This window comes from Pan troglodytes, chromosome 9 (genome assembly GCF_028858775.2).
Source record: "Pan troglodytes isolate AG18354 chromosome 9, NHGRI_mPanTro3-v2.0_pri, whole genome shotgun sequence".
In the NCBI taxonomy this organism is placed as follows: Eukaryota; Metazoa; Chordata; class Mammalia; order Primates; family Hominidae; genus Pan; species Pan troglodytes.
Genome location: NC_072407.2, coordinates 72,768,765 through 72,796,449, shown reverse-complemented (window position 1 = coordinate 72,796,449; position 27,685 = coordinate 72,768,765). Strand labels below are relative to the sequence as shown.

Below are 27,685 nucleotides of genomic sequence, written 5' to 3'. Positions count from 1 at the left end.
GATGTGAGGAGACATCAGCTCATCAGACAGCTCTGAGGACAGTGCTGGAAGGGCTGGGAGATGCGGTCCAGTTAGGGGCACACTCAGCGTTACAGGGGTGGGCATTGGGGTTGAGTCTGGGATAGTCGGGTGAGATGCAGTCCAGTTAGGGGTGTGCACAGCTTTATAGGGATGGGCTTCGGGGGTGAGTCCTGGGCATCTATTTGTGATGAGATCATGGGGACAGTTGGGCGTGAGTGGGGAGGTTGCAATCTCAGGGCCTGTTGCACTAGGCAGGTGCAAGGGCAGGAGTGGAGAAGGCAAGGAACTGACAGGCCAGGAACTCAGTCTAGGTGTTTGTTGAACCAATGTACACATCCTGCTTCAAAGAGCTCGGGGAACTCCACAGAGGGAGATTCACCTGCGCCAGCTCCTGGAGCCTCATGCTGCAAATAGCATTGATGATAAGATTGAAACACATAATAGCAGCTGGCACACAGGTCCCACTTCCTCCTCTCCAAGGCCCTTCTAAGAGCTTCACGTGCATTGACACATCCAGGCCCGACACATCTGCAATGGTAGGTATCATGACAAAGGAGAAAACCGAGGCAGGGGGAGGTGGTTTTGCTTGCCCCACATCATGAAGCCATAGGTCGTGGAGCAGGTTTGGGACTTAGACCACCTGGCTCAGGCACCTATCGGCTTTTTTTTTTTTTTTTTAGTAACACTTTGTTGAGATATCATTCTCAAACGCCAGAACTATCCCCATTTTTAAAGTACACAGTGCAGGCCAAGCACGGTGGCTCAAGCCTGTAATCCCAGCACTTTGGGAGGCGGAGGCGGGCAGATCATGAGGTCAAAAGATCGAGACCATCCTGGCTAACATGGTGAAACCCCGTCTCTACTAAAAAAAAAAATACAAAAAAAAATTAGCCTGGTGTGGTAGCGGGCACCTGTAGTCCCAGCTACTCGGGAGGCTGAGGCAGGAGAATGGCGTGAACCTGGGAGGCGGAGCTTGCAGTGAGCCGAGATCGCACCACTGCACTCCAGCCTGGACAACAGAGCGAGACTCCGTCTCAAAAAAAAAAAAAAAAAATGAAGAAAGTACACAGTGCAGTGGCATGAGTACGTTCACAGGTATGTACAACCGCCACCTCTCTCTCGCTCACTCCAGAATACTTTTAGATCCCAAAAGGAAGCCCCGTGCCCATGAAGCAGTTACTTCCTCCCTATTTCCCCCAGCCCCCAGTCCCTGGAGCCCACCAGTCTGTTTCCTGCCTCTGTGGACATGTGTATCTGGACATGTGTAGATAGAGCCCTTAGTGTCTGGCTTCATTCACTGAGCAGGAAGTTCCTGAGACGCATCTGTGTTGCCACGTGTATCAGTATTTCTTTCTTTCTTCTTTTTTTTTTTTTTAATTTTTTTTTTTAGATGAATTCTTGCTCTGTTACCCAGGCTGGAGTGCAGTGGTGCGATCTCGGCAACCTCCACCTCCCGGGTCCAAGTGATTCTCCTGCCTCAGCTTCCCAAGTAGCTGGGATTACAAGCACCCGCCACCACACCCAGCTAATTTTGTACTTTTAGTAGAGACAGGGTTTTGCTATGTTGGCCAGGCTGGTCTCGAACTCCTGACCTCAGGTGATCCACCCACCTCGGCCTCCCAAAGTGCTAGGATTACAGGCGTGAGCCACCACGCCCAGCCCTTCATTCCTTCTCAGGTGCCAACACCAGAGAAGGTCCGTGCTGCGCCATCTCCCATTGGGAGGATCATTTTCTTGAACCCCTTATGGGTATGTTTAGCTGCAGGCCTCCTTACGTGATCAGAGGGCATGCGTAGGAGAAGGTGTGAGTGTCACTGAAAGTGTTTGTAACTGGTTTTTTGTTTTTCTTTAAAGCAAACCTGAATTGGGGGTAACACAGTAATTCAAACAGCACCTTGGGCAGAAGAAAGACCACCCATGGTCAGTGTTCTGGGTGTGCGTATTTGTTTGTGCCTTGTTTGTTTCCAGGCAGATGTGTTGTTTGGGTAAGAATCCATTATCTCTGTCCATCAGACTCAAAAAGCCCAGCCCCGTTCCACTCAGAAGCTCTGGACCTGTGGCTTTCATCTGGGGCTCTTTGAAGCCCTGGGATGACTTTGCTTCCGCTCAGGACGCTTCCTGAGTCTGCGTGATGAACCAGTCCAGCTGCCAGGCTGTCTTGAGTTATATTGGCAGTAAGGGGGCTGCCTTCTACCAAATGAACCGAGGGTGACCACTCCCAAGTCACAGTGCCTCGGATCCGGCCTCTGGCTGCAGACAAACCTCTGTCCCTTCTCCCATATCCCAGAGGGATCCTCTTTGGATCCCACAAGGACCCATCTGCATCTGGGGAGGCGTGGGACACTCTCATTTGTTGGATTCCAACCGGGGAGTACTTTTCCCTGTGTTCCTAACCAAGCACTGCCCTTTGGGAGTCGGTTTAACCCCATGGCTCGGTTTCTATGGTGACAGTCAACAGGGAGCCGCCAGGGAAGCTGTAGGCTCCGCATACACCTGCCTGTTCTTGCCCTGACACTGGGTGCTTGCATATTCATTTACTCTCCTTTTCCAAAGCATTTATAGCATAGAACACTAAACACAATAAATGCCTTCGCTGAGCCCGTAAATAACTTCTGAAAAATGTCAGCCAACAAAACTCGTCAGAACACCTCTCGCCTCCTTTGTCCCTTGAGGAAAATTACTTACTGCTCTGGAAGTTTTCTTTTGTTGATGTAAATGTTTGTGCACAGAAACTGAGGACAGCCCATGGCCCCCATCCAACATCTTGGGGGAACAGAGGCTGTGTTGCTGACCACACCATCTGAATGCTTGCAGGTAGGGCTGGGGCCCCCAACCCGGGACCTTGGGAGGTCCTTTATCCTGAGTCTTAACCCAGGGTGGTACCAATTTTTGACATGGGCCACCTCATTTTTACCTTATGCCTGCCCCATGTGGAGTGCAGAGCAGGGGTAGCAGCATCCATTTACCCACAAAGAAACCACCTAGCAAGAGGAACAGTCTTAGCTTAGAGCATAAGCTACAAAGCAATAGGGCCAGAATACCAACACCTTGCCTGGGATGCCAGCTCCTAGGATACCCCTGCTCTACCATGGTGCCTCTTACATCAGGGAACAAATTACCTACTACCTTAGTTGCCAGAAAGCCCTGGAAACTACACAAGAGTCAGTGGAGACTTGGCATCCCCGAAGGAGCCCCTCAGGGAATTCTGCTGTTCTCTGGAGAAAGACCCCGAATATAGCAGTTCATATGTGAAGTATTGGCCAACCTCCCACATTTTGTCTTCCAGGTTATTCTAATAGTAATACTTCCACCCCAGCTACCTTGCACTTTAAAATTCGCAATGCATTTTTACATAGTTTCCCATGTGACTCTCACAACTGCTCCGTGCCAGAGGCAAGATTTGTCATCTCCATTTTGTAGATGGTAAAACTGTTGCTAAATTATCAAGTGGCTTGCCCAGAGTCATAATGTATTAGTCAGCTGTTGCTGCATAACAAATTATCCCAAAAGTTAGTGGCTTAAAACAACCATCATTTGTCTCATGATTCTGTAAGTCAAATTAGGGTGGGTTCTGCAGGGAGGGTCTTCTGTTCCCAGGTAGATTTCCATTTGTGTCTGTAGTGGCAGTTGGTGAGCTCTCAGCAAGTTGGCAGGGATGACCAGGGCGTCTGGGTCTCATCCTTTAGTGGGCTAGCCCAGGCTTACTGACATGGCAGCTGTACAGCCTTCCAGGAGTGAGCAGAAGCACATGAGGCCTTTTGGAGTCTAGACTCAGAACTGGTCAATTGCACCACATGCTATTGGCCAGTATCACAGGACCAGACCAAGTTTAAGGTCTGGGCAGATAGGCTTTGTCTCTTGATAAGAGGAGCTGCAAAGTCATATCGCATACGGGTATAGGTTCAGGGAGGGGAATAATTTTAGGTCTTGTTGCCATCTACCACAGCCAACCCCCACCTGCCTTCCCAAATGAGCTTACTTTCTCCCTCTCTGAAAATCTTTGATCTCCACAGACAGAGACACTTGCCCCTGCCTTTTGGCTTCCACCAGCTTTGTCCACCTCCGTTCCAGCCCTGATCCCAAGGGGGTCTAATTTATCTGCCCACCCCACCCACCCACACCAGACTCAGAACAGCTTCAGGGCAAAGACCCCACATCTCTAGCCTCCTGACCAGAGCCTGGCATGTGAGCTCCATAAGGCATTGGTGAATTAACAAAGTGCATCTTGACCAGAGGTTTCTGGTGCTCCTTTTAGTGGCCAGACCTCTGCACTCCTTGCTTTTGGTACAGACAGGCAAGAGCTCTTTATCCCCAGCTTCCAAACCCAGCCCCAGGGAGCTCAGGTCCCTCCAAGATGCTGGTGGGAGGTGAGGGGGCAGGGCCTCTGTACTTGCTGCTTCTGTGTTAGGTTCTGGGTAAGATTTCACTGAAAAAGAGGCACCCATCCCTAAAGCGGGGAAGGAGGTGTAAAAGCCCTCAATGCACTTACCAAGTACAGCTCTGAGAAACTCAGCTGAGCATGGAGAAGCTTACATGGAGGAGAGAGCTGGTGCTCCGAGTTGAGCTCTGTCCCTCCACTGCCTGTGTGTGTGAGTTCACGCATACCCTCCTGGGCATCCAGCTGCTTCGACATGCTTTTATGGACTGTCAGGCAGAGCAGTTAGAACAACACGTCTGCCTTGCTTTGTCTAGGTATTTGTGAGGAACAGAGATGATGCAGCTTAGAAGGTGGCTGTTCTTCCCCCCATGCTTCTGTACACATTTTTTCATTCATTGTACACCATCTTTCAGTTGTCTTCAGAGGTCTACCGGGTCATCCATGAAGACAGGGAATAAAATACGTAGAGTACTGACAATGTGCTGACAAGAAGTGGGCCTTTGATAAATGACATTCTCAGTGTTGCTGTGGATAGCAGTGTTTCTGTGTTGATATGGATGCATCTTTTCTCCTCGCATCCTCTTGGGATCGTGCGGTATTGGGGTGAGGTTCATCTGAACAACACCCACTGGTCCAAGTGATTTGGTCCATAGTGAGCCTCTTTGGGCACCAGGCCCTTGCTCTGACCTCATTAGCCTCGGGCTCCAGCCAGCAGTTGCAGCTGACATGCAGCTGTCAAAGGCCCCAGGCCCTTTGGGAGGAGCGGGTCTGGGCCACCGCACCCTGGCAAGCCCTCAGCGCCATGTGCCTTCCTGTCCCAGTACCCAAGGAAATTCCTCCTGCCACACTCAGCTTTTAAGAGTCCGCAAATGTTGAAAAATGATTCATTTTAAATATGACACAGAACCAGCTGCAAATAAGTTAAATGTTGCTGCTTTGGGGTGTTAGTGGCATTTATGAATATTGTAGGGAAACATTTACTCACTAAAATTCCACACAGTAGAAAAACATCCCTCCCTTTAGTACACTGTACGGTGCTTATTTTTGCCCATGTTATTTACGCTAACGATAGTCTTATAATGGCCTTAGCTTAAGTATTTTCCCCCCAAAGAATCAAGCTTTGGAATATTCCTTTTTTAAAACATACTTTAAAAAATCTTTTCTTACCTGTGAAAGCTTATGGCACATAGTAGGCATTTAGCAAATGTTGGTTTCCTTCCTTTTAGACCGACATTTGGTTGGGACTGGTTTTAACTACCTTGAAGACTTTTCTTATCTCACCCATCTCAAATGTCTCCTCCCCTGTAGGGTGTATGGGCATCAGCAGCAAGTTGCTTCTTCTGACTAGAGTCTGCTACCTGATCACCCCGTTAGATCTTGAGAGAGGTTTCCCTTCCCAAACACTGAGCAGGTGACATTTCCGGAATGCAGAGTTAGCGTCTTCCTGCTGCCTCTGAGCTGGTGTTTGGACACAAGGCTGCCCAGACAGCCTGGCCGCAGGTGTCAACACGGCTCTCCACAGGACGTGGTTGGCGGCAGTCACCTGGTCACCACAACTCTTCTAAGCCTCCCGGCTCGGGAATTCTGGACCTCTTGCATCCTCCAAATTGGATGCTGTCTGATATTTCCAAAAGGATACCATGCTTGATGAGATCAAAGGAGGAGAGGATGACTCAGAAAAGACCCAGAAGAGCTCACAGTGCTCTTAGCAGGACGCTTAGTGACATGGAGTCCTCTGACAGCAATAGTGCTTGGAGACATTTTTACACCTATGGCCACAGGCACGTGAAAACACACACACCCCACCACCACCACAACAAAACCTGCTGCACTGATGGTTCTTCCTTAACTGAGCAAAGTGTAAGAATGAACTTTGAGCCAGGCACGGTGGCTCATGCCTGTAATCCCAGCACTTTGGGAGGCTGAGGCAGGTGGATCATTTGAGGTCAGGAGATCGAGATCAGTCTGGCCAACATGGTGAAACCCTGTCTCTACTAAAAATACAAAAATTAGCTGGGAGTGGTGGTGTGCACCTGTAATCCCAGGTACTCAGGAGGATGAGGCAGGAGAATTGCTGGAACCCACAAGGCGGAGGTTGCATTGAACCAAGATCATGCCACTGCACTCCAGCCTGGGCAACAGAGTGAGACTCCATCTCAAAAAAAAAAAAAAAAAAGAATGAACTTTGGGGCCTCCAGAACACACCTCTTGAGGAGTCAGGGTTTGATGCGGGATTTTTTTTTTTTAAGTGGATTTGGCAAGGTCTTGAGCTGTGAAAAGGAACTGCTCTTATTTCTGTCCCTAGAGTACTCAGAAGAGCACCTAGGAGAGTGCTGGCTCCTTGGAGCTGCTTCATTACTATTTGAGGACACCTGCTCTTGTTTCTTTCTTCAGTTTGCTTCTCCCACATTGCCTCTCTACATCCTCTTACTCAGGTCTAGGAGAGACAGTTTCACCCATAGAATATTTTATAGTGTTACACCAAGTAAGGCTATATGGCATGGCTCATAAGTCTAAACAGTGTGGGACTTGATTAGTCACCTATTAATGCATGACAATATTACCATAAAATCAGTGGCTCCAGCAACATGCATTTACTCTCTCATGGTGTCTTTGGGTTAGGAGAGAGGCATGCTTTAGCTGAGTCTTCTGCAAGGCTTCACTCAGCCTGTGGGTTGGGCTGCGTTCTCATCTGGAAGCTCATTGGGGAAGGGTCCACTTCCAAGCTCTCACAGGTTGTTGGCAGAAATTCAGTTCCTTGTATTTTTATGAGTAAGGGCTTCATTCCTGGCTGGGGGCTGGAGACTGCTCTCAGCAACCAGAGGCCACCTGTGTCTCCTTGCTAGATGGGGTTCCCCAAGGCAACTGCTTGCTTCATCAGGCCAGCAAGAGAGAGAGAGAGAGAGACAGACCCTCCAGCAAGAAAATCGCTACTATCTAATATAATCATATAATCCTATAATCATGTGCATGAAGTCACGTATATCTTGTCCCCTTTGCTGTATTCTACTTGGAAGAAGCAAGTCTGAGACCCAACCCACACTCAGTGGGAGAGAATCACATCAGGGCCTGAAGACCAGAAGGTAGAATCCAGGGCCACCTTATGAGTTTGTCTACCACAAGGACCATGAGCATATTTCTAGCCCCACATGGGGTCTGACGGTGCTTTGTAAAAAAGTCCCATAAAGGTAAGGAGATGAGGGACCAGGCAGAAAAGTTAAAACTGAGGCTTATTCATTATTAACAGTGAGATTTTTATCTAACAAAGTAGGTTTCTTTTGAAAGCATTTGGTTATTTCAAAACCCTCTTTTTCAGGAGGCTTAGAATCTTTCTGAGCACATTATTCTCCTGCCACTTCTCATAAGTCGTAAGTCCTGCTTTTAAGCTAAGAGATTCTTTTAATAAGTCTCCAGGTTAAGCCACCAGCAGCCTTCGAGGTACACTATGTTAGGAGGTAGTGGTTTTGACCTTTATTCCTAGCTCCACCATCCTCAACCCTTTAAGAAACCATCTCTCATTTTTGCTCTGTGGTTCTCACCTCTAATAGACACATTGCACCCATTTTTTCAAACAATGATGTGCAAGGATTCCCCTTGTTATCTTTAAATGAAATTCTTATAGAATAAAATTAACAATATACATAATTTCAAAAAAACTCAAGCTAATACCTTTTATGAATCCATGCAGTCAGAAAAAACAATCACCTATGTAGGTATTTCAAACAGAGGGCATTGAATACAGGAAATTGTTTCCAAAACTGTTGGAAAGGCTGGAGGAGCAGAAAGGGACAGGTGATGTCACCCAAAGATTGGTCACTGCAGGAAGCCTTCATGTCCCTTAGGGTTACAGGAGTAAAAAGAACCAAGAGGTATTGCTGAGAGCGTGAGGAGCATCCTATTGACATTCCTCAGTGGCCACCTGTGCCAGCCACTAAGGCCAACTTTGCACAAATGCCTCCCATCAGCAGAGCCTGACTGCTGCCCTGGCAAGAGAGTGGGAAATGCAGCGTGCATACTTAGCCCCTGAGAGCACTGAAGGGCAGGAATGGGGCTGAGTACCAAGAGACAGCACACATCCCAGCAGTGACAGTGAGGACAGAGGAGAGGATGGCATGACAAAGCGGGAAGATGATTTCCAGATCCATGCACTTGGGTGCCACTGGACGGGAAAACAAAGGATGGGATGGATGATCCTGCAGTCACCTTGAGTGCCACATGAGGTGCACTCACACCTCGACGGGCCCTGCCACCAGTGGCATCATTTGGGGGAATTGGTGAGCAGTTCTTTCAAAGCCTCAGCTAAACAGAGGACATTCTTCCCTTGATGTTGAAGTCATTGGCATTCCTGAAGAATTGTATGTATTCAAGCCGTGCTCAAAACACGCTGTGCTTCTTGCGAAAAGAGTTTAGGCTCTGAGCTCAGATGGTTAGGAAAAGACACTGCACCTGTCTAGGGTTGGGTGGGACCTTTGGAAGTCCTGCATGCAGGGTAACTGGCTGCTGACGGTCCCACATCCCAGCCCTGCCTGTGGCATGCCAGTGGTACCTCCCCAGCACTGGGACAGCACTAGCTGGCCCACGAACCTCCAGACCACACCCTGGGGGTAGAACTGCCTCAGCAAGAACGCTGCTCACAAAGTGGTGCCCTGAGCCCAGCCCCACTCACAGCTGGCCTCAGAAAGAACAGGCCTTCCCCAACAGTGGGGTGTACACACCTCCAATATTCAGTGGAGCGCAGCCCCTACAATTCCCTGTGGTGGAGCACCAGCTCCTGTACACACGGTCTGCCCCAAGATGTTGGCATCTCTGACCCCTGCATTTAATCCTGACTCATGTATTAAATCCAAATGGGCAAGAGTTCATTGAGAACCGACCTTCAGGCATGCCCATGTGAGACACTGGGGAGGAAGCCTCAGAGTGTGCCTGGGAGCGGCTGCAGTCCCTGAGGGAAACCCTCACAGCCCCACTAGGTGTGATGCGCCTGAAATGAAACTCAAGAGCTGCTCGCCTCTTTCGGGAAGGAGCAGCAGAGCGTGCCAGGGAGACCTTTGTCTCCCTAGACGTCGGTGGAGAGATGTCCAGGTGTTAACTGGAGGAAAGGGAGGGGCACAGAGAGAAGATGCCCGGACTGCCAGTCAGTCAGGGATCTCACCTCAGGCCTGCCTGGCACACGGAAGCCCGGGCTCAGGTCACTGGGGGAATGAGGACTGGACTCCTTTGGGTTCCAGAAGGAAAGAAAGCCTTGAGATTATTTTTCCAAAGAAAAGAATTCCCAATTCCCAGTCTCTCCTCTGTTCCTCCCCAACATGTGTGTACAGATGTGTATGTGTGCATGCATGGGTGTGCATACATGTACGTGTGTGTGAAGATGTGTTTGCATGTATGTGAGCATGTGTGTATATATGTGCATGCACACGTGTGCATTGTGCACGCCGGTGTGCTACATGAATGTGTGCATGTATGTTCACATGCGTGTTCACGTGTGTCGGCACATGTATACCTCAAGAACACACAGCTATCAGTCCCACCTGTCATTCCTGCATGTTTCTGGGTAATTAGAGACTGGTGTTGGGCCAAGAACAGCGTAAACAACTCTATCTCCAGCCCTCCCTCCTGGGGACCTCTTAGGGCCTCCCTGCCATGGGGGTGTGACGGATGAGTGGATTTCAACTGAGACACTTTCCACACACCCTCATGGGTTCTCCTCGTGGCCCCCTGGGAGCTTGCACTTTCTCCATCCCCACTTTTTCACCAACGAAGGAGTCACAGGGCCAAGAATGCCAGGGACATTCCTCCAGTCCCATCACCCATGGCATCAGGGAGCAGATTGACAGGCGGGGGCTGTGGACACCAGACCCCAGGCTCATTCTCTGTAGCTTCTGGAGATGTCCCTGGATCATGTCCATTTTGTGATAAACCAGTTAGACAAGGTGATGACCCCTACATCAGTAATGACCGTGGCACTATGTACAGTACTCTACAGTTTATAAGCACGTGTGTGCAGGTAGTCGGTGTTTATGGGCATCTCCCAGGTACCAGGCCCTGGGGGTGCAGCTGCATCCAGGGGCAACGTGGACCCTGCCCTCATGGAGCTGGTTCCAGCGGTCCGATGGTTCTGGCTCTGCCTTCCAGCAGGAGCTGTTCTGGTCTGCCTGCTTATTCTTGATGCAGAAGCTGAATCTCAGAGAGGTTGAGGAACCTGCCTGGGTCACCCACTGGGAAGGGACCAACCCTTTTGCTTTGAAGCTCAGCCCTCACCCACTTCTGGCCTTCCTAGTCAGCCTGATGTGGGGGATTTAAGGACTTCAGGGAAGGTGGAGCCTCTGCTGTGTGCAGCTGCGAGCTCCTCATTTTCCTGGCAAGATAGGGTGTCTCCAAGGACAGGAACCTTTAAGATTCCAGCGCAGTGGGACGAGAGGATCTCATGTGCTGCCGTGTCAAATGCTGGAGCAGGGGAGCGCGGGGCTGTTGTGGAAACCCTTGCTATTTTTACCTCCTGTCTCCGCAGCTTCTGCCTCCCACTGAAATCCCAGCGAGCAGCAGCAGCCCCCTGGGCCCCTGGCGTGCCAGGCAGGGCTATTTTTATGACCCTCCGATTTGCCCATAGATCACATCAGACCACGGGCAGAAGGAAAGGGCCGCAGAAACCAGGATCCCACGTAGGTCGGGGTTCCGCACCCCTCCACCATGCTGCATGCGGGCAGGATTAGGGTTAGGTTCAGCATCTGCCAGGCCACCCATGAGAGTGAAGCCCAGCTCCATCCTCATCCCCAGCAACCCGCTGGGTGCCCATGCACACAGCACCATGACGTCCATGTCCCCAGGAGTGCTGGGGCAGCAGGCATGGATAGTGGGTGGGCACAGCGCTGGGTTCCAGCCCCAAGTCCACCCTTACCTGGCTGTGTGACTTTGAGCCAGTCGCTAACCTTCTCCAGGTCCACGCTTCTCATCTTTGAACTGTTACAAAGTGTCTATTTGAACCGTTACAAAGTGTCTATTCCAACGTGGGTGGGCTAACGGGAATCAAAGGAGTGAGTTACACCCCACGCTATCTGGAACCCCAGGCAGTGTTCACTGCGCCACGGCGAGCTTGCAGGTGATGGCACCTGACGTGCTCTTCACATGGGCAGTGAACGTAAGAACAGGAACAAAGCTGATCTTCCTTGCGTGCCTACTGTATGCCAGGCACCCTTCTTTAATTCATTGTATTCTCATGACCCTGATTTCCATCTTACCGATAATTCGTGATTATCCCCAGCTGACAAATCAAGATAACTGGAAACAAGCCCAAGCTCATAGCGCCAGTGACCGGCAAAGTGGGATTCAGTCCAGGCTGCCTCCCTGCCACACACTCTGCCTCTCCAGGGGGATGAAGGACATCCATCGAGTATCCCCAACCCCTTCCAATCCATTTTCTAACCCACTGAAAGCCTGCAGCTCAGGAAGGTGAGGGCTTCTGTCCCGGGCCATGATGGACATTCAGGCCAGCAATTCAAAAAAAAAAAAGGGAATAAGCTCTATCAAAAAGGGAGGAGCACTCCCTCCCTGCCCTGCTGTGACATTCCCCTTCTCACCGGACGTACCGATTGGGAAGTATTTGAAAGCCGAGAAGTCCTTGCAGGTATTTGGAAGGAGGCTCAGCCCCCAGCCCTGTGCCCTGACCCTGATACAGGGTGGAGTGCTGGCCGTGACCCTGCAGATGGACTCGGCAGCATGTCCATGGATTTTTCCCCAAATCCCTCCTTGCCTCCTGATGCCCCAAGCCCCACTAAGGACCCACTGCCCAGAGGAAGGCACAGTGCACGCCTTGGGCCAGGGCCACCTCCACCGAGGCGCAGTTCCTTCCCTCCAGCATAGGCTCAGGGCGTCTGTGTAGCCAAAATGGGCTTGGCTGCCCGGCTGCCCCTTCACAGAAAGCAGGGCTCTGAACGGCCAAGACCGAGGAAACACCAAGCCTTGCAAAATGAGAAAGCAATTACTGGGGACGAGGACAGCCACCGCCTCTAAGTGACACCTCCGGCCCGTCCTAATAGCCGGGTTGAATCACTGCCTCTCCCTGCTAATGGCATGCGTAATTGCACTGGTTTTTCAGGCGTCCTTCACCCGTACTTATTTAGACTAGTGACTGATGCATTGCCATGGAAACCGGCACTAGGGGAAAAAAAAGTCCCTGGTACAGTGGGAAGTGGAAGGACGCAGCTCCAGTCTGGGGCTTACAACTTGTGTCAAAGAAGCGAATTTTCATCTGATTTGGATGTTCAGTCCCCAGAAGTCAAATTTGTGAACTTCCTCATGGATGAAACATTCCCGGAGCCATCTTTCTTCTTCATCTGATTTTTTTTTTTCTTTTCTTCTTCAATTCTGCCCCCAGAGGGCTGCAACTTTTTTTTTTTTCCTGTTGAATTAACAGGCAGTAGTAGATGAGGCCGCCCCACGGACTCAGTCTCCGCGGAGACCCCGAGGAGCAGTGGTCCGAGTGAGATGGTCACACCCAGGTTAGAAAGGATGGCCGAGAATTCACGGTTCAAGAAGAAAGTTCATTTTGGAGGTACGCTGTGGGCTGGTGTGCGGAGCCTTTGTTCTTTACGAGAGCTGCGGGGACGGGAGGACCGTGGGACTCGGGCAGTCCTGCCGGCGCTTGGTGAGATGGGGTGGCAATGGCTTTGCACTTGGTGTGTTTTAGGGGGACTGTGTCCTGCTTGCTGGGCGCCCCAAGGCTATTGTTTCCATCACGGCTTTCACCTGCTTCTGATTTATAATGGAAATAAAGATATAGCCTCAGATCATTCGGGAGGAAACAGGCTTCTCAGTTGCATCCAGAATCCCAGGGATCCTGTTTATAGTCTCAAGGGTCCCTTTGAGCGGCTGGTGGGTTTTTAAGACAAACTCATACATCTCTTCCTAGTAAGCACTGTGGTTAACCTCAAAGGGAGGTCGGTTGCATGATGAGGTGCTGTGGCTACAGATGTGGCTTGTTCATTTTCTGGCGTGTTCTTTCCTAACCCGACAAACTGTATTGAAAGTCCCCGCAAGGCTGGCCTGGGGCAGCGTGCCTGCTCCCGAGTGCAGCCTGCCTTTCTCCAAAGACAGCATGGCTGGGTGGATTTCCGTTGTTGTTTTAACCAAGTGGACGGTGTGCTCCTTCCGCGTGGTAACGGTGGAGAGGGAGAAACACCCTGTGCGTTTGCAGGCTGCATAATGGTTTATATCAACTTCTCCAGTAGCTTCTCACCAACTGCTCCCTCTTGCCCACAAAGGCCGAGGAGAGCAGGAATGGCCAGGCTGGGAGGGGTCCAGTTGGCGGGGGGGCGCTCCGGGACCCGGTCCAGTGAGATGTGAGGCGCCTGCCACCGAGGAGCGTCCCTCCCAGATGTTGCTTTGCGGTTGAAGAGATCCATGTGAGCCATGAGCTGTCGAGACTACGGTGACCCCTGCCCAGTCTCCCCGCTGGTCTTCACCCGCCTGGCAACTCTGGGTTTTGTCAGCGACATGTAGAATCTTTTGGGGGTGCCCCGTGTTGGTGAGTGGCAGGGAATGAGCCCTGAGCATCTGGCCCTGGCTTGTTAAGGTCACGGCCAGGGGCGGAGGGCGGGTGGTCTTTGTTAGCACCAGTGGGACCCACCTCATCCTCCCCAAGAAGGCACCCTGATGGAGATGGGTCCCCTTGACCAAGAACTTCGGTTGGCCAAGGTCCCAGCACCGAAATCCGAGCAATAAAGAAGCAGCTGTCTTCCCACACGATCAGGGCGGTTTCCTTGAGCTCAACAGGTCTTTTTTCTAGATGTCCTATTTCTGAAGCCTCAGCTGCCGGCATCCTTAAAAAAGATTATAAAGCTAAAAAGAATCCTCCCGCCCCCACCCATTCCTAGATTTAAATCCAGGCTCTCCTGCGTGCCCTTGGACATGGCCCCCTCCTGGGCCCTCTCTTGGGGGTAACAAGGCCTGGCCGGGAGCAGTGTTGAGCACCTCGTGCCAGGAGATACTTGGGGTGTTTGCTCTGAGAATGGTGGCTCTGATTATCATCGGCCTTCTTCGAGGTGCTCTGATTGGCCGGGGAAAGAGGCCGACCACAAAGAGGGCCCTAAGACAGGATGTTCTGTGGGGTTAGGCAGCGGGTGTTGGAGGGGCAGGCATGGGGGGCAGAGCCCTAAGACAGTTTTGGGGTTAGGCAGTGGGTGTTGGAGGGGCAGGCATGGGGGGCAGGGGTACACAGAGTGAGGCCCCTCCAGACGCCCTGTCCACAGCCAGAGGCAGGCTCTGCTCCCCTCTGAGCCCAGGCCGGATTAGCTCAGCCGTGGACAAGTCTTTTGGAGTCTGGCCACAATACCCCACCCCTCCTCCCCACTGGCGACTCCAGCCCTGGGCTGCCGGGTCCAGGGGCATGTGGGTCACATTCGCCAGGCGTCCTTCTGGACAGATAGAGGAGAGAGAGCCATTCTCGAAACGGAGCCTGCTTCGGCATGGACACTCCCAGCCGAGCTCATCAGCAAATGCAAATCAGGCACAGATTCATCCATTTACTCTAATTTCCATTTAAACTGTGAGTTTGGCTCGATGTATTGGTATACATGCTTCCACTGAGCTCCTGGGCTGATTTTTTTTTAAAACATTCTAATTACTATAGAGTAGAAACCAACTCAGTGACAGCCAACAGCTTGATTCATTTGTCCAGCCAATTTGGGAGGGTGGTAATTGGGAAGCATCACCAGAGACTGAGTGTAGCCTCCCCTCCTACGGTGTCCCCAGCCTGGCTTGGCCCGAGAGCTGCAAGAAGGGCTAGTGTGGGCAAAAGAGAAGTCCACACTGCCCTCCCCATAGGCACTGGGTGCCCAGGGTGGGAGGCGTCCACCGAGCTTACAAAGCAGGCAAAGGAGCCCAGTGGCGGGAGGGCAGCAGGGCAGAGCTGAGCATCCTCCCTTCCCGGCTGGGTGACCCTGGGCACAGCCCGTCCCATTCTCCAATGAGGGTCCTTCCTCCAAGAACCTAGGATTCCAGGTTTTTCCCACATTCCCGGATAATTCTCCAGTGTAGCATTGTAAAAAATATTATCTACAGGGCACCACTCACCTCTGAGATTTATCCTTTCAAAAATGTTATAGGTGGGGCTGGGTGTGGTGCCTCATGCCTGTAATCCCAGTGCTTTGGGAGGCTGAGGTGGGGGGATTGCTTGAGGCCAGGAGTTCAAGACCAGCCTGGGCAACATAGACCTCATCTCTACAGAGAGTAAAAAAAAAAAAAAAAAAAAAAAAAAGCCAAGTGTGGTGGTGCACACCTATAGTCTCAGCTACTCGGGAGGCTGAGGCAGGAGGATTGCTTGAGCCCAGAAGTTCAAGGCTGCAGTGAGCTATGATTGCACTGCTATACTCCAGCCTGGGCAATAGAACAAGATTCTGTCTCTTATAAGACAGAAATGCTACAGGTAAAACCAATCTTTTGCAAAAGAAAAAAAAAGGAAGGAAGAAAAATGCCGTAGGGAGGATGTAGCCAGAGGCCATGGGGTGACCTTGACTCTCAGAGCCAGGAGGACCTGGGTTTGGATCCCAGCTCTGATGTTCAGCAGCCAGGTGACCTTGGAAATGATCAGATCACACCTGATTTTCTCCTGGGTCGAGTCCTCTCGTGGAGTCTCTGTGTGCAATACTGCAGAAATGTTAAGATATTAATGTAATCACCAGCTCCATCAGTTGCTGATTGTGTTATAGAGGAATATCATTTAACCTTCCGGTGCCTCGATTTCCACATCTGATAAGTGATTATTATAATGACAGTGCCTGTCTCATGGGGCTGTTTGTGGCTAAACGAGATAAGGCCTTGCAGTTAGGACCCTGCCTGGCTGGGAGAAACAGAAACCGTTGCCTAAACACACAGGGCTTTACTCATCTCACCCAACAGACATCAGGGGCCAGGCTGCAGGGGCCAGGTGGGCATAGCTGCGCCACGGTGATCTGGGCATGTGGCTCTTTCTCTCCTTCTCCTCCGTGTCCTCAGCATGCTCTGGGGGCAGCATAGATGTAGAGCCACTTCCGCATTCCAGACAGGGAAGAAGGAAGGGCTGAAAAGCTTCAGGCTCTGGGGAGGTTTGGTTTGGGGAAAGGAAGCCCCTCCTGGCAGGCGCCTGCTCCTGTCTCATTGGCCAGGACCTAGGCACTCCTGGAGGGAGGCTGGGAGAAGCGCTGAGCTTCCTGGCCCCTGGGGTAGAGGGAGGAGCTGCTGCTTGCAAATAGCTGTTGAGTGAGCCAAAGCAGTTTGTTGGAAGGAAGAAGGCACTTAGCACGGCCACAAGGCAGTGCCCAGAGCTTGGACACTGGCACAGATCGCTGGTGTGCACCTGAGCTTCTTCACCTGTACAGCAGAGGCCAACGCTGCTAGCACTTTTCTTGTAGTGTTGCTGGGAGCATTCAGAAGAGAGTGTGTTTTACACTTAAATGGTGCGTGTGGCACACGGCGAGGCATGACAGATGGTGGAAAAGGACAGATCAAGATCACATGGTGGCAGCAATGGACATCCAGCGCTGTGACGGACACCCGGCGCTGTGACGGACACCCGGTGCTGTGACGGACACCCGGCACTGTGACAGCTCTGCCGCCTGGAGGCATCTCCCTCCCATTCTCTTCCTCAGACTCTTGGAGGCTGACACCTCACCCTGGCTTTCTGATGATCAGTGGAACATGCAACTGAGCCACCGCCTTGCTGGGCACCCTCAGCCAACCTGTGAGCCTCCCCCTCGGCTCCGTACATGAAGCCACTGCTACGTGGGCCTTGGCTGCTCCACGCCCAAGACCTGCTGCTACGGGGGTTCTGTGAAAGCGGACACAGCTACGCTTGGCAAAAAGACTGCTTCGTAAAGTGGCAAGTCAGTACTGCAACCCGTGTTCTTCTTAAGGTGCTTCACTCATCTTGCAGTACAACCAACAATTTCCTGAGATGACTAAGAAAAACCAACTGTGCCAGGAGCAGACGGAGCCGGCTCTCCGAAGTGATTTCTGTTTATTGGAGGATGGAAACACAGCCCAGCATGCTGGCACCTGCTTCCTTGGCCCCTGGATTTGGAGTCCATAGATCTGGCCCTTGTGTGGTGTCAGAGTGCTGAGGACGCACTGGCACGTGCCCGACAGGGCTGGTGCCTCCCCTGCCCACACACAAACCCATGCCAATGTTAAGGGAATTCAAAGCACGTGATTCTTTTGGCAAACTTCCCCTGCACCTCGCTGCTGGGGTCTTACCCAGGCGTGTGACACGAGGCTGTTCTTCCCAGCTTCGGGCAAAGAGGAGCAGGGCGGATGACACATGCCACACACATGTGTGCACATGGGAGGAACCACGATCTTCCAGGGAGCTGGGAACAAGTGGAACTATGGACTCGGGTGCTTGTTGGTGCTGAATTCCAGCAGATAGGCAGCTTCCACTACTGGAAACCAGTGTGATTCCAGGAAGGGGAGCATGGCCCCCCGAGCATGTGGTGCAGACCAGGAAAAGGGCTGTTGGTGCAGAGCTGGGCGCTTTTAGCCGAGCGAGGAACCATCGTGCTGGCGGCTCAGTCTGAGTGAGGGCCACGCCCACCCATTACAGGAGGAGTCTCCAGGAACTGGGCTCCGCCCTAGGGCTCACCATAAGTGGCAGAATCCGAATTGGAACTGAGTGTTGTTTGTATCTGGGAACAGAGAAGTGCATTTCCTGGAAGCCGCTTCTCTGCCACCCTCATAGTTTCTGTCCTGTTGAAAGTTCTGAGCTCTGTTGCTGATGGGGAGGTAAACAGTTTTCTGAGCACAGCCTGCCCAGCTGTGCTGTCTGACAGGGATGGTCTCTTTGTGGTTATGGTGGGCACAATAGCGGCCCCCAGAGATGTTCACGTCCTAATGTCCAGAAGCTCTGAATACATCAGCCTCATGGTCACGTGGAGTGGAGGTCGGAGAGGGAACTCAGGTTGCTGTCAGCTGAGGGTTATCTGGATGGGTTCAGTGTGACCCCAAGGGTCCTTAAATGTGGGAAAGGAGGCATAGGGCTGAGAGTCAGAGGGATGCAATGCGGTGGGGGGGAAGGACTTGTCCCGCCTTTGCCGGCTTTGAAGGTGGAGGCAGTGGCCGGGATCCAAGGAACACCGCAGCCTCTGGAAGCCGGGTGGGGGAAGCAAGTGGATCCCCCACACTCCAGGAGCCTCCAGCAGGAAGGAAGCTCCACAAATGCCCTAACTTCAGCCCAGAGACCTGGTCAGACTTCTAGCCTGCAGCTCTGTAAGGGGAGACGTTTGTGTTGTTTGAGGCCACCGAGCCTGGTCGTCTGTGCCGGCAGCCGCAGGAGCCCAGGCCACCATCCCCACGAGGTCCGTGTGCTGTGACGTGTGCCTGGGCATTCTGCACAGGGTCCTTATTTTCTCTTCCCCTCCCCTGCAAGGTCAGTCCCGGGAGCCCAGAAGGTGCTTGATGAATGATCTGCTGCTGATTGAGCAAAGGAACAAGTGAGCCGAGCCAGTTGGCGGCATTTTTGTGATACGTGTTGCTTTTCAAATCAAAGCTCTGTGCCTCTCAGTTGAGTAGTTCTGAGAGCCAGGGTCCCCACCCTTCTGTCCCCCTCGCGGTGGGTCCCATACCCAACAGCTTGCCAGAGCAGAGACTGGGCCCCAAGAGTGGAGTCCTGAGCCTGGAGGCCAGGCGGGCGTGCTGGCTCCAAGCCCCGCACACTCCTAGCATTCCTGCCTGCGGCACTGCTGCCTGTGTGTTCCTCTGCCTTGCAAGGAGCCCATCAGCATCTTTGGTTTTAAAAAAGAAAAGTTATTTCGGTCTTTCATCCCCATCAGTAATTTCTTCCTCCTTGTGGTTCTGATCCCGCTTTTGGCTCAGCAGCCTGGGCACAGCCTGAGCGGCGTCTGATTTAAAACCTGCGGAGACGGCAGGAGGCTGCGTGGGAGGGAGGCGTTCGGGTGCAGCACTGGGGGGATTCGGAGCTGGACAGCCCAGCCACGTTGCCACCCGGGTGACCCTGAGCCCTCTAAACGGCAGGAAGGGTGGCCAGAGCGGACTCAAGGCTGCACGTTGCAGGAGCTCAGCAATCACAACCAGGATGACACGGAAGTCCTGGGGACCCCACCCCGCCCCAGAGCCCACTGCTGTGATTTTTGCCTCTTTGGGATAAAGAGTGAAGAGTGAGAGTTCAGAGAGGATGATGGATTTCAAGGGAGGGAAGAAGGGAAGATGTTCTGGGACTTCCCTTCACCCACATGCCTCTCCCTCCCTCTCTCTCTCTCTTTTTCAATCTCCGTCTTGGGTGAGATTGCAGATAAATCTTCAGGAAAAGAAAAAAAAGATCTGTGAAGGAACCTGCAGCCCCAGTTCCCTCCGTTTCCTGTGCTGCAGAACCCGTGACCACAGGCGTGTCTGCTCACACCCCCAACCCCGAGGCTCTGTGAGTCCAAAGTCAGGCAGCTGGACTGGGTTCTCTGCCCAGGCTCTCACAGGGCTCCGGTGGAGGGGTCTGAGGCCTGGGCCCTTAGCTGCAGGCTCGGGGAGGAGTCTGCCTCTGGGCACATTCAGGTTGTGGGCAGGATTTGGCTCCCTGAGTCTATGGGACTGGGCTCCCCAACTCATCTAGTCTCTCCGACTTCCCCTTCTGCCACCCGCCAGAGAAAAGTACTTGCTTTCAAAGGGCTCATGAGATGATGAGATTAGTTCGGTCCCACCTGATCAACCCTGACATTACTGTGAGGGTGATGCCAGGGGGCGAAGGTCGAGGGGGCATTGTCAGTTCTGCCTCCCTCGCCGGCCTCATGTGCTCCGGCACAGTCCGCATTCAGCAGGGTGTCTGCAGCCCTCCTTGGGTTTTAAGCTTCCCTCCTACCCCATTCCATAGCCGAGAGGGGGCAGTGGGACACAGTCTCCTACAGTCCTCTCTGCAGGTCAAAGTTTGTGTGCAGTGGTTGCTCACCCTTGACTTCAGAGCCTGGTCACTTGTCGTGCGGCAGCTCTTAGGCCGTTGTGAAGAGGGAGCCAGGCCCGCCTGTGGGGACGGCACAGCCCCCAGGTGTGGGGAGAGCCAGTAGGGGTCAAGGCCCTGTCTTCCCACGGCCACTGAGGAGGCGCTCAGCAGCCCTAAAATCGCGTTCATCTCAGAACAGGGGTTTTCAGTGCAAAGGTGGTGGTGGGTTTTGATCTGGGAGAGCGCCTAGAAAACCTCTTCTGCTGCCCCACCCTTTCCTGGCCTCTGAATTTCAAGTCCAGCGGCCAGGGAATCTCAGTGTTCATCCTCCTTTACTTCTCCGTGGGAACCGTTCTCACCACCTGTCCCCCTCCGTCCCTGAAAGCATAGACTCAGCTCCGAGGACATCCTACCCTGGACCCCGGGAGCCCACCCGCCCCACTGGTGACCTGAGGCCTGCGGCTGGCTCCTCTTCTCTCCTCTCTCCCCAGCCTCTGTGCTCAGCCGTCACATGGACTCGCTCGCCAGGGCTCCCCCAAGTCTCTTCCCCAACCCCAAATCTCATGATACTTGTGTACCTTTGCCAGCTGTCTCTGCCACAGCCACACGCTCCATCGGCCCAACACTGAGTGTGTGCGCTAAGCCTTCCCTTAACTATGCTCTGCCTCAGTGTCCGTGTCTGTGAAATGGGCATCCTACAGAATTTTTCTAGGGCTTGTCCTGAGCATTTACCCATGGGATGTCAGGATGGCTGTGGTCACCGAGTAGGCTCTGTCGAGCTATAGCTGACATATAACATTTCCCCATCTCTGCTGAGACTTCCTCCTCCTTCCTCAGCCAGGTCAGACCTGATCTCAACCTTCAGGGTTCTCCCCTGCTCCCCATTCCCAGCAGGAGCCTTGGCAATAGCCAGCATTAGCTAAGGTCCTGCCATGTGGCAGAGGACACAGTCAAATAACCTGCCCAGGCTCCTGGGCCCATGTTCATGTGTGTTCAGGGCTTTAGCTGATGTGACTCAGCTCTCTGCAGTCACCTTCTGAAATGTCCCATTCAGAATTCGCCTACATCGGAATTCTTAGTATGTTTTGTTTTGTTTTGTTTTGAGACAGGTTCTCACTCTGCCACCCAGGCTGTGGTGCAGTGATGTGATCTCAGCTCACTGTAGCCTCAAACTCCCAGGCTCAAGTGATCCTCCCACCTCAGCCTCCCAAGTAACTGGGATTATAGGCACATGCCACCATGCCCAGCTAATTTGTGTATTTTTTGTAGAGATGGGGTTTTGCCATGTTGGTCAGGCTGGTCTTGAACTCCTAGCCTCAAGCCATCCACCCGCCTTGGCCTCCCAAAGTGCTGGGATTATAGGTGTGAGCCATCACGCCCTGCCCTTCTTGTGTATTTTAAAACCTGCCCTGGAGGTCAGCAGGGGGTCCACACATCAGAAGGCCTTTCAATCCCCTCTTCAGGACGCATGGCATCATCTTCCCACTCTCCCGTGGCATTTGTGCTTATTGTCAATTTACAAAAGTAAATTTGGGACGTAGCACTTGGGGAAAAGAATGAAAAAGCTCAGTATATTATCATCTGGGACCCCTCAAAGGGCTTGGAGGAGCGGCTCCCAGCCAAGGCAGACGATCCAAGGCTGCCTGACCCGGAAGTGCTCTGTGGTCATTTGAAGTCAGCCTTAAGGTCCTTGGCCAAACCTCGGGGCCTCACTGTCTTTGTCATGGACACAAGAGACATCTGACCCCTGCCTGTTCAGTGCCCTCTGTCTGGTCATTGTCACTGCCCTTTGACAAAAAGTAACCCAGAAATGTCTGCAGCGTGTGGCTCTTGTGGTGGGGGAGTGCGGGGACTGATTGGAAACGTGGAGGGGACGTTACTTGGTTGTCATCGTGAATCCCAATGTTTAGAGATTGGAGGCAAGGATGCCCAAAGCCCTGCAGTGTCCAGGGCAGTCCATCGGGAGAAATGCAGTGTCCAGGGCCGTCCATCAGGAGAAATGCAGTGTCCAGGGCAGTCCATCGGGAGAAATGGGCCACCGAGCCAGGACCTGAGATGACGTCTTGGGTAACAACAGGTTCCACCCAGCTTGACAGACAGACTGAAAGATGGCACTCCTCCGATTGCAAGAAATACAAAGCTTGCCTGAGCTGGGTTGCATGAAGAAATGGATCTTGGTCTAGGGACGCCAGGGCTTTTCCTGGTCATCGAGGGCAGAAGGCAGGGCCCTGCCTCCTGAGGCCCTGGAAGCACATGCCTCTCTCCACTGGTGCTGTGTGGTGACAGCCTCGTCGCCCCAGCTGTGATGTCCTCGGTGCACACCGGGAGCAGACTGTCCACATCTACTCCAGATTCCCAGGGGAGGTTCTGATGATTGGCCTGGCTTGACACAGGTGCCATCTCATGGCCCAGCCCTCTGTAACTGGGGCGTGGGGTGAGGTGGTACAGAGGTGGTCAGGGAGCAGAGCTTCCTGTCTGCAAAGGGCAGGGGGATGTTTTCAGAGAGACTTGTAGACCAGAATGTCCAAGCTGGATTCCTGGACAGACAACAGTAGCCAACGTGACTCGACGGCTTCCCCAGGCCGGATGCTGGGGAAAGGATTTATTTAGAAGTGTGCATTCATCTTGTCCTCAGTGCAGCCCTGTAAACTCTGCTCTTGGCCCAGGGCACAGTTGAGAAAACTGAGGCTTGGAGGGAGATGGTTTGCTGCTTGGGGTTGTGTAGCTAGCGAGAGATTTAAGCTCGAGCTTGTCTTGTCTAAAGATGGACTGTTGTGTATCCTTCCTGCCTCTGTCTGTCCACGTGTGTCTCATGAACAGAGGGGACCACTGCCCATGGAATGTGGCTGGAGTGTAGAGGTCAGCATGCTCACAGGACCCTGTCCTCACCTCTCACCTTCTATCTCTCTCTCTCTCTCTCTTTTTTTTTTTTTTTTTTGAGATGGAGTTTTCACTCTGTCGCCCAGGCTGAACTGCAATGGCACAATCTCGGCTCACTGCAACCTCCACCTCTCGGGTTCAGGCGATTCTCCTGCCTCAGCCTCCCAAGTAGCTGAGATTACAGGTGCCTACCACCACACCCAGCTAAATTTTATATTTTTAGTAGAGATGGGTTTTTGCCATGTTGACCAGGCTGGTCTTGAACTCCTGACCTCAGGTGATCCACCCATCTCAGCCTCCCAAAGTACTAGGATTACAGGTGTGAGCCACCACACCTGCCCCACCTTCTATCTCTTAGTTCTATAGCCCACCTCCTCCCAACCCATCCTTAAAGATTAGCTTTTGGCCTTTCAGTGTCTTAGTAAATTTCTTTGAGAAAAATCCTCTTATTTCCTTTTCCAGAAACAGTCAGAGCCCAGGATCAGAGGCCACTGGAATCTCCCCGGATGCCCCATCTTGGCTTCCTTGCCAAGCTGTACAGCATCCTCTTTCCAGCAGCCCTGCTTAAAGGTCTATTTTAAATGCTGACAGTCTGAAGCTTGTCACGCAATCTGTCACTGCCTCTCGTGAGTCCCAAAAGGTATATTAAGTGGGATTTCTAGGTTTGGCCTTTTTTTTTTTTTTTCCTTTCAGTGTAGATTTTTCTAGGCCATACTCAGAAAACAGCTTTCAGGCCCTGCATGCTCAAATGCTGCATGTGTGAGATGTCTGGACCGATGGCCCTCTCCTGGGACATGAGGTGAGTCGCCTTACACCCAGAGGGATGTGTCGGGTTGACAAGTTCAAGAGCCTAAGGAGCTGTTTAGTCCCACCGGCCCACTTCACAGCTGAGAAGGGGAAGGCCCAGAGATGCAAAGTGAGGAGGTCACAGCCAGCCACTGCCCCAGCCAGGGCTGTGTCCCCTGCCTCGGCAATCCCCAGCTGGAGCTGTAATCATCCAGCTTCCTGTATCTCAAACTTGCCCCATTCAGACCCAAGGAGATGACGTGGCCAACGTGGAATATGAGCAAAGGGTCCAAGGGCGTGTGGCTTTGACCCATTCGCTCACTTTCTCCAGAGTTACTGAGTGCCCGCTATGCACCAGGCTGTGTTGTAGGATCTGGAGAGCTAGCATTGCAGTGAAATGTGAGCTGGGGAAGGAATGTTCCAGGCAGAGTTAAGCACACACAAAGGCTCTGAGGTGTGAATGAGCTCGACTTGTTCAAGAGACAAAGAGGAGGCTAACACGGCTGGGGGGACCGAGGAGGGGAGAGCGGTGGGAGATGAGCCAGGGAGCAGGCAGGGCCACGTGGTGTCTGGCTTGTGCCATAGAAGGCAGCTTGAATGTGACTCTGGTTGCATTGGGAAGCTGTTGGAAAACGTTAAGCAGCAGAGTTGAAAATCACCTGATTTACGTTTTTTAAAAGCTCATTCTATTGTCTCTATAGAATGTGTATCAGTAAAGGGAAGGGCAAGCATGGAAGCAAGGAGGCAGGAGGCTGCTGCAACAGTCCAGGTGCAAGATCATGGTGGTTCAGACTAGAGTGGTAGTAACTGCTAGCCTCCATGTATGTGGAGCACTACAAACATTGCTGAGCCCTTGCTATATGATGCACTGATCCCAGCGCTGACTGGGAGGAAGGCCTGGTTGGAAGCTTGGTTTTGACGTCAAGAAGTTTCTCCATGGTTAAGGAAGCAGACAAGTCAATACTTCCCTCTTGGATGGTTGGCTTCCCTGGCTTCTTTATCACAGGCAGAGGGGTCTCCTCTGAGACACATAAAGTGCCTGCTTCTATGCTGTGTTCTGGCCATGCTTAATGGGATCCATTTCCATTGTCTAGTAGGTGGTTTTTTCCTTTTCTCCTAGAAAGTACAGCCATTCTCTCAGAGGAGGCCAAACTCAGCCTTTGCCTTGATTTTGTCTGGTCTTCCCTCCTATACTTGCTAGGACAATTTTGGTTGCTGGTGACAGAAACCCATCTCTGCCTAGGATGTACTGGCCCACAGGACTAAGAGGGCCATGGAGATGTGTATCAGTCAGCTTGCCCTATATGAAGCTGCAGTAACAAGCATTCCCCTTGGCTGCTCTGAGTGCAGCAGTGTTTACAACTCATTGATCACAACCAGTTACAGATTTTATTTGTTCCTTCTCCATTCCCACTGCTTCACCTGACTAGCCTTAAAAAATAAAAAATAAAAAATTCCCCAATCTCTGTGGTTTGGAACAACAAAAGTTTCTTTCTCATTCACACCTTATGCCCATCATACATCAACAGGGGGTGACTTGAGGACCCAGACTAATAGAACCACCAGCTTCTCAAATGTTTTGGTGGCCATGCCCAAGGACAAAAAGACAATGCTGGTGGGTGGGGGTCTTGCATTTGGAATTAAAACCTCCAGCCAGGAAATAACAGAATTCACTTCCTCTCAAAATTCACTGGCCAAAATTAATTTCAAGGGCCTACTCAACCACAGAAGAGCTAAGAAGTAGTGTCTGACCACATATGCCCTGGTGGAAAGCCAGAAGTATTTGATTAGTAGCCTCAGTGACCACCACAAGCCACAATCCGGGGACTCCTAGCATCAAGGTCTTTTGTGTCCATCTCTCCCTGACCCAGACCTTGAACTTGGTTCTGTCTTCCGCCATGAGCTGGCTTCATTGCTGGACTCACTCCCTCCCTGTGCTTTGAATGGTGGCCATAGCCCGTGTCCTTCCATCGCATCTCTAAAAGGAAGCCAAGATCACCTTTCTCAGCAGTCAGACTACAGAACATCTCAGAAAAAAAGCCACCTGTCCTTAAGTGGGCCCTGGGTCACTTACTGCTAATGCCAGGGCCCAGGAGAGTCCAGCAGGATCCCTAGACCACACCCACACATGCACCCCTGTGTGCCGGGTGGGCTGCTTGGTCTCCTGAGGGTCAGCCTCACCAGGACCTTCCCATGGTGAAGGGAAGCGGCTGTGTCCCCAGAGAAGCTATGTGGCCACGGCAGTTTCTTAGCCACGCAATGCAGCAGCACAACTATTAAATGCATTACTGCATCATTCCTAGTTCTTTCCATTGTAAACAACAGAAAGCCAAGTTTTTTTATACCACCAAGGATATGCATTTAGTTTGTACAAGTGAGAAGCCAGGCATGGCTGTGTCCAGGGTTTCCAGCTGTGTCTCTAGGGCAGTCGCCCGTCTCTCTGGGTCTCTCTGTCTCTGTTCCTGCCCTTCTTCCTCCCGAGCCCTGTGCCATCCTGCACATAGGTATCCCCCTCAGGAGGCTGGCCTCCCTCTGTGGCCTGAGGCGTGGGAACCCCAGCAGCAGGAGTAGGGCGGCATTGTCCCCGCTGTGGTCCCAGGCCCCTCCTCTGAGCCCGTCACTCACTGGGATCAAAGGGACATTCCAGCCGGGCTCCCATGGCAACTGCAGGAGCCCAGGGCTGGGCAGTCAGGTGGGGAGGGGGCAGGGTAGCCTCACCTGACCACATGGCTGGAGCTGAGAAAGGGCTGGTCCCACAGAAGACAGGGAGGATGTGGCCAGCCAGGTGAGCAGGTGCATGCGCGGCTGAAGGTGTGGTCAGCTCTGAGGCAGAATTGACCTCGGGCCCCGGCACCTGGGAAGCTGACCTCTCAGCAGCAGGAAACAGCCAGCATCCTTTGTTGTCACTGGTGCACAGGGAGGCTGGTGTGGCCCCTGACCTCCTGCTCCTCCCCTCGTCTGCCTCAGGGTGTTTTATTTGTGACCCGCGTTTTCACCAGTGAGATCCAGGGAGCCTTAGGAAGGGGCAGCCCAGCAGCCCTTGCCTCTCAGCGCAGCGCACAGCAAGTACCAGGGGGCCAAGCCTGGACATGCCATGAAGTGTGCACTGTAACACTGGGGGCAGGGTCCCAAGGGCCGTCTAGCCCACCCCGCTTTTTCCAGGTTAGAAACCGAGGCTGCTGAGGGCACCTCCACAGGATGTGGCAGAGTTAAGAAGACCACCTGGATTTACACAGGTCGCTCATGAGATGCCACCTCCCAGGAGCCCCATATGGGTACTACCGCCGGAGGCTGCACCACAATGGGCTCTGCCACTTCCTGGCTGGGTGACTCACTCAAACTCTGTGAGCCTCCCCCTCCTTACCCGTAAACCAGACACAGCAACGTTACTGAGCTCAGACAGGTGAAGCACACACACCTAGAATACGTGTGGCCCCTGGTAAGTGGATCACCAACTATGGCCATTGGTTGCTGTCAGCACTGATTGTGGAGGCACAGATCTGGGATCGGAGGCCCACACTGCTGCTGACGGACTCCATGACCTTGAGAGGCCACCTTGGGAGGCAGAGGTTTCTAATCTAATGTATGACCACGACAGCATTAGTTAACATTACATAGCACTTTCAACATGCCATGCACCGTTCTAGTGCCTTACATGTATTGATTCCTCAATCCTTCCCCTTTAAGGAGGGACTGTTACTATCATCATC

General features: G+C 52.4%; 1 protein-coding gene across 8 annotated transcripts in view; it reads left to right on the top strand.

Moving 5' to 3' along the window:
• The window catches only part of SHANK2 (SH3 and multiple ankyrin repeat domains 2), a 695,443-nt gene that overhangs the window by 430,010 nt on the left and 237,748 nt on the right, over window positions 1-27,685 (top strand). Inside the window, exon 1 of one of the 8 annotated variants that reach the window (XM_054662509.2) lies at window positions 10,670-12,947. The exons of the other annotated variants lie outside the window; for them this stretch is intronic. Within the exon in view, the coding sequence (XP_054518484.2) occupies window positions 12,881-12,947 (67 nt within the window). The 5' untranslated portion in view covers window positions 10,670-12,880. Of the gene's footprint in view, window positions 1-10,669; window positions 12,948-27,685 lie in introns of those variants that run through there. 8 annotated transcript variants of the gene reach the window in all.